A 6,631-nucleotide genomic window follows, 5' to 3' on the forward strand; every position below is an offset into this window, starting at 1 on the left:
TAGAAAGCCAGCTTACTCTTTGTTCCATCTAATACTATGTTTTTTTTATACTTCCTTTTGCTTGTTTTTGGTTTTTTGGGGTTTGTTTATTTTTTTTACTATTTTGGTCCAACTTGTCTGATTTAAAAAGGTGTATGGACACAAAAAACCTGACATGTTTCTGGATCTAACTTTATGATTTTGTCTCATGTACCCACCTCTAGGTGCCGTGTGGGTTTTTGCCGTCTACCAGCCAAACTATGACCCCTCCGCTGCTGATGGCCTTTACTGTAATAAAACGCTGTACACATTTGCTTTCTGGAATGCCATAGTGGAGACTTTTGGGTTTGTCGTCATCCTGGCTAAACTCTGCAAAGGACTGGTGTGTTATGTGAACTTGAGTCCAGTGGACGCAGATTTTTACAGGAATGTCTGAGGTTCTGTATGACTGCTTGCAAAGAAACTGTAAAATGTTATTGATATTTTAAAAAAGTCTAAAATACGCTCAAGTAAAAATGGCTGTATAAGTTTGACAAAGAAAAGAACATTCTTGCTTTTAGTCTTTTGTGATTGTTATATTTATCTATTGAGTAAAGAACAGAAAACATGACAAAAATACTTTTTAATTTTTTTAAGAAAACTGTATTGCTGTCACATGTCATTCTCACATGCTGCATCCTGATGTTTTAAAATGTGGTTTCTGCAGCCAGATGACAAACACAGAGTTGATCTTGTTTCTCATTAAAAAGATCCTCCCTGTATGTTTTTAGCAACCTGTAATTTTATAATATTTGTAACTGTCTGTTACGTCCGTACTCTACATATGCAGGTCAGTAGAACAATATCACCTTTGTGATCTTGTGAATAATCAATGCAATCTTTATTGAACAATTGAAATATTAAGGGAGTCTGATAAATCTTGCTTAACGAAGGTTTTGACTTTCAGGGCCGCCCATCCATCCATCTGTCTGTCATTTTCTCTGCACCTGTTGATTCCTAGTAATTCAAAAATCTGAGCCTTTTTTTGGGATTGTGTTGGATTTAGCTGAACATTTTTCTATTTTAAATAAAAGCAAACAGTGGATTAAAACTGAAGTAGGTGTGTGAAATGCTTTTTGAATGTTAACGAGAACACTAGCAGCTCAGTTTCTGTTGGTTCCCGTATAAAAATTGTGTGAATGGCGACACTTCTGCTCAGTCATTAATGTGGAGGCCAAATTGTGCCGCTGTCACCATGAAAACCAACTGGGCTGCAAGAAGGCAGTCAGTTCTCTGCATGTCGTTTACGCTGCTTGAGTAAATAAGATTGACAACATTAACAGGTTTGCAGTTTAACTTCTGTTACGACATTAAGCACATCCATGGTACCACCTTAAGAACTCCTTGAATGTTCTTACTACAATGTGGCTAAATAAAAATAAAGGCCCTTGTTTCAGTAAAGATTAATGCTCAGGTAAAGTGACTGAACTACATTAAGCAATCAATTTAATCACGTGGGAGTGTTTCATTCCCACGTATACTCTGGAAACACGTATACTAGCTTCCAGAGTATCCGTGCCATAAAATATCAAGTAAAACTAAATATTTGTCTGCATTCATTTCATGTGGACCATAAAGTTTTAGGTCTATATGTTTTGTGGAGGAAAATTGTTTTACTAAAAGTGTAAATGAGCTTCCGTATGGTAGTTATTGGCTTTTTATGAAAGACGTCTGAGTAAATATTCAACCTCTCAATAAAACTGCAGGTTCAGACTCCATTGTTTTGGTTTTACTTTCTCTTTCTATTTTAATGCCATCTCAACTTGTTGAAGATACCTATTTTTTCAAAACTGGCTCGTCAAGTTACAGTAAACAAACACAAGCAGCTCATCGAAGAATTCCCCGTTTGTTTTTGACAGGAATCGAGCTCAACTTAAACTATCTGAGCGGCCAGATTTGGAGGAAGGAAGTCCTCTCCGTGCAAATGGCAGGTAAGTGGATCATTTTACAGTTTCATAAAAAAATACGTTGAAATGTGAGGTCGGGCAGAAGAGATGCATCTGTAGGAGTGGTATGTGGTACAAGCATAGATTAGTAATGTTGTAGTTGTTAGCTTGTAATGTTAAAAATGACACAAGGTATTTTCTTTAAAGCCAAGGTTCTCTATGGAGAGAAATCCAAATGGGCATGTTTGCATAGCTGTCATGTGCCTAAATGTCAATTATTTTTACACTAGATTCCCACCTGCAGTCACTGGAATTGAGTTACGTAGAAAAAAGCTTAGCTTCATGCATTATTTATATGGTTAGAGACAATGTTCTCTATACATTTTTGATTATTTTTACTTCAACTGAACATTAATACGGGGAAAAAAACTGCTGCTTTGCTCCATCTGCAGGCCGTCCAGTGACAGTAACGGTCGGAACCGTTTGGAAGCTTCAGTTGAACCCGTCACCGCCAACGCCCATCAGACTGTCAGGTGATTGATTATCAATTATCAATCCAACTTCCCCGGGATAGTTCAGTACAGACCAGCTGCACATTTACACGTCTTTTTTTTAAAGCTGTAAGGATGAGACACTGTGTAGTTACTATATTCATCAATCAATGTTCAGAGGCTACTTGTCAATGCAGAGTCCCAGTGGGTGGGGTGCTCCAGTGAACCACACCCACCGGTTCTCCAGTGGGTATTAGATGGTCGTACTTCAGACAGGTGGCCAGTCTGCCATTTGTTACGACTCTAACTGAACCCCACAAAAATCCACCTTAAAACTATCATTAACAGAGAAAACCTATCTGCTAACTGAAGTGAAACTACTGTCAATATAAACACACTGAACTCATAAACTCTTTTAGTCACAACGACATCAACGTCTTAAGCATTCCTGTTTGATGATTGCAGTTGGAGCTGTAATCACCTGGACTTGCCTCACTGTGACTCGAGTGACCTTTGGTTGGTAAACTCCTTTTTTTCCAGTAGCATTTTGTCTTGCTGTCTTTGAACAACACGCCCTGACCTCGCCATCTGTCGACAGGCGTTGTGTATTTCAGGGACTGCCCTCAGCAGCCGAACATTCCCAACTATCTGCTGGGGTTGGCTTTGATTCCCCTGCTCATGATTCCCTTTGTGACTCTGCCCTGTGAGAGCTATGGCGCTCAGACAAGAGAACGTCCCAGAGGTTTCAAAGCATGCATGGAGGGTTTTGTTGGCCTGTTTATCTTCGCATGGTCTCTTTTTGGTAAGGATGGAAGAATTGGTGAAAATATTACCAAATATTGAATCCAAGCAGGTCTTTGTGATTGCGTTGTTGCACATAATGACACTGTGCAGGTTTATTTATGAATGAACAAAACACTGACAGTGCAAAATTACAGTGTTTGTCTCCCATGTACTCTCTAGGTGGTGTGTGGGTTTTCTCAGTCTATCAACCAAACTACGACCCCTCTGCCGCTGATGGCGTTTACTGTAATAAAACCCTGTACACGTTTGCCTTCTGGAACGCCGTATTTGAGACGTTTGGATTTGGAGTCCTCCTGGCCAAGTTCTGCAAAGGAATGCTGTGCTATGTTAACATGAGTCCAGTAGACAGAGATTTTTACGGGAATGTTTGAGGTATTGTAAAGATAATGTACGCTTTTATTTATGTAAAAAAAACAAATGTGGCAACATCGTGTTTTGTATCTGAGAAACTAACATATTGATCTTGATTATTGTTGTGTCTATTCAGTAAACTCAATGCAATATGAATATGAATTAAACAAGTTTTTTTAATGAACTAAGAGGCTGACAGTTACTTGGTGAAAACAAAGGTAGATTACATTAATTCAAAATATGTTTGTCACCATGGATACATGTCAAAATTATACAGACTGAAAATACATTAAACTGCAAATGTGAGGCTCCCAAATTGGATTTTCCAAAGAGTCACAAAAGAGGATTTGATTGTTGCAATGCCAAATAAAGATGTTTCTACTTAAAAACGTTTCCCGAGGGCAGAACCACTGTTGCTTTGGACAATTCATTTACTGTTTGAACGGGAGTCCCCCATCTGATCCTATCAGAAACATGTGGACGTTGTCATCCCTGATCAGCCAATCAGGTGGAAGGTAGTGCAGCCGTGCACATGAAAACCAGCTCAGGTCAACCACCCGGAAAAAAACAAAATCTCTAAAACATTAACAGTTCATTTGTCCATCACGTGGTAGTTCAGCTTTAGACGGAGAAACTGTCCAGAACAGTCCATCTAACAAAGTGAGAGACCAATCTGCTACTATGACAGGTACGTCCATCGAGTCTCGTCTCTTTAAAAACTCTCTTATTAGCCATGTGGCTCTCTTTAAATACAGTATTTGTTTTGTTAAAGGCTAATCCTGTATTTTCTGCTCAGATAAAGTGACAGAGCTGGTCTCAAAGTGCCTACAGGCCCGAGACTTGGCTTACTGTCCCTACAGCCGCTTCCCTGTCGGTGCTGCTCTTTTAACAGCAGATGGCGCCATTGTCACAGGTAGGAAACAAACAGGTGGCTCCAACAGAAAATCGCGTAAATACTGTGTTCAACCTGCTGTTATGTGATTATAATAAATTAAATTAAATAAAGCACATGGGGAATGGCAACGAGAGAGTAGTAGAGTTTGACTAGCGGAAAAAATGGCAGATTTATACACTAAAAGAAAAGTGTTAATTTTTATAAATACTGACATAAAGTTCAGGTTACTTGTACAAATCAGTTCATATCAGTTGTAATCTCTACAGGACAAACAGATTCAATTTTACTCCAACTACAATTTAATTTTAAAAAATTTAACAGGCTCTGGGTAGGTGGGTAGAAATTATGCAGCACTTAAAAAAAACAGCTCTAGATGTTTTGTTATTTCCAGGTTGTAATGTGGAGAATGCCTCCTATGGTCTGACCGTGTGTGCCGAGAGGACGGCCATCCAGAGAGCTGTAGCTGAGGGACATAGACAGTTCACCGCCATCGCTGTAACATGGTGAGACACTCACAACTTCATGCCGGTCAAAATTCAAACAGTATCATAGTCATTTATTCATCTTCCTTTCTACTTAGTGATATCAAAGACCGTTTTGTTGGACCGTGTGGAGCATGCAGACAGGTTCTGATGGAGGTGAGATTATGCAGAGAACTGTTCTGTGTTTTCATATGTTCTGCATAGAGTTTAAACATCTGCATGATAGTAGAAGGCACTTAGAAAAGTTGAATCATTCAAAGGGTCGTGTAGATATTTTGTAAGACAGAATTTACTGGAAATGAGAAAAAAAAATGTCTCTTTGTTTAGTAAAAGATGCTTATGTTTATTTTTCATTTGTTTGTTTTACTGTTTCTGGTATTCTTCCACTGAAATAGAAGATTAGTTTTTTTATTTTAATGCTTTCTACACATCTTTGCATGGATAAAATAATTTTAGGATGGCCTGAACTTAATCAGTGACCCAAAAGTTATACCTTTTTTCCTATTCTGTCTCTCATATGTAATGTTGACAACATAGTCACATATAAAGTTGAACTTATTAGACTTCATTCCTCAAGTTTAATAAGCGCTTGAGTTCAGTAGGCATAGATCAAATAGTTAAACTTCAGGGGGAGTTAGGTGTGTCAGAGCACCAGAGGACTCTCTGTTCTGATAAGATTTGGGAAATAGTTCCTGACTCAGTCTGAAATTAAATTGCCCGGTGAATAACAGTGATGGCAGTTCTTCTTACATCACTGGTTCTCTCCTGTTCTTCCTCCCCACAGTTTGGATCAAACTGGACTGTGTATTTGACTAAGCCGGACGGAACTTACAAAGAAACTAATCTTCATGAACTGCTGCCTTTAGCATTTTCCCCTGAACACCTCGCAAAGAACTGAAAACATTTCCACTGCACCTCTGGATGGCCTGAGGCTCCATGATTTTATTCCAACTAGCCTAGAAAAAACAGTAAATATGAAAACCTGCTGTAGACCTACTACAAACATGTAACCATGCAGTTGATGTAAGTCTATTGTAGTAAAAAAAAGAAAATAAAAAACAACTGTCAAGTTTGTAATAAGCCAGAAATTGACAAAACTATAAATTTGTTTTTCAACTTGTATCTACCACAATTGACTGTAAAATGTATTTGTGTCAAATTTCATTACGCCTCACCCTGTAGAAATATTCAACTTTAGAATGGCTGATTAAATAAACTGAAATATATATATATAGTTGGAACCTCATGTGGTGAAATCCAAAATTAACACACAGTCAATGTCTTTTAATTTATCTGTTAATGTGGGCTTTAGTTCATTTTTCAGGCCTATATCAAATTAGAAGAAATAGATTATTAATATCATATAATATTAATATTAAACTGATATAAAATATTACTGTTATATAATACTATTATGCATAATAATGATTATAATAATGTATAATAACTATACACTATAGTTATTATACATTATATTAACTATAATAATAATAATGATTTGTTAATAGCAAAATGTACAATAAAAAAAATATTATTTCTATTATTGTTGTTGTTGCTGTTATTGTTGTTGAGATAGGTTCCTTAAACAGCTATATATTTTTTACTCTTTATTTTGTTTCCATCAACAGGACAAACTTATTTGTCTGTCAGAGGTATAATGACAAGCAGGAAAGAAATTGTCCTGATCGAATAACAGATTACAAA

At 37.3% G+C, this 6,631-nt stretch overlaps 2 protein-coding genes across 8 annotated transcripts in view; both read left to right on the top strand.

Moving 5' to 3' along the window:
- Positions 1 to 3,734, top strand: part of LOC116732446 (transmembrane protein 272-like) — a 39,959-nt gene extending 36,225 nt beyond the window's left edge. For 4 of the 7 annotated variants that reach the window (XR_004341786.1, XR_004341788.1, XR_004341787.1 and 1 more), the window contains one exon: positions 204 to 1,074. Coding sequence is in view for 4 of the 7 variants with exons in the window: in XM_032582610.1 (XP_032438501.1) it covers positions 204 to 415 (212 nt within the window). In the remaining 3 variants the exon portion in view is untranslated. Of the gene's footprint in view, positions 1 to 203; positions 1,075 to 1,877; positions 1,950 to 2,356; positions 2,438 to 2,860; positions 2,912 to 2,993; positions 3,198 to 3,358 lie in introns of those variants that run through there. The other 3 variants (XM_032582612.1, XM_032582609.1, XM_032582611.1) reach the window with 1 other exon arrangement.
- A 290-nt stretch (positions 3,735 to 4,024) lies between these two features.
- LOC116732449 (cytidine deaminase-like) lies at positions 4,025 to 6,153 on the top strand. Its single transcript, XM_032582615.1, has 5 exons — positions 4,025 to 4,238; positions 4,347 to 4,463; positions 4,837 to 4,948; positions 5,026 to 5,083; positions 5,712 to 6,153. Exons 1-5 carry the CDS (start codon positions 4,232 to 4,234, stop codon positions 5,823 to 5,825), a joined length of 408 nt encoding a protein of 135 aa, XP_032438506.1. The 5' UTR covers positions 4,025 to 4,231; the 3' UTR covers positions 5,826 to 6,153.
- Positions 6,154 to 6,631: the final 478 nt, after the last annotated feature.

Source organism: Xiphophorus hellerii, chromosome 14, assembly GCF_003331165.1.
Source record: "Xiphophorus hellerii strain 12219 chromosome 14, Xiphophorus_hellerii-4.1, whole genome shotgun sequence".
Classification (NCBI taxonomy): domain Eukaryota; kingdom Metazoa; phylum Chordata; class Actinopteri; order Cyprinodontiformes; family Poeciliidae; genus Xiphophorus; species Xiphophorus hellerii.

What these genes read in the sequence shown, in the direction of transcription:
- LOC116732449 (XM_032582615.1), top strand. An exon ending in AGATGGCGCCATTGTCACAG is followed by an intron (nt 4,464 to 4,836) that starts GTAGGAAACAAA and finishes TGTTATTTCCAG; the next exon opens with GTTGTAATGTGGAGAATGCC. An exon ending in GCAGACAGGTTCTGATGGAG is followed by an intron (nt 5,084 to 5,711) that starts GTGAGATTATGC and finishes TCCTCCCCACAG; the next exon opens with TTTGGATCAAACTGGACTGT.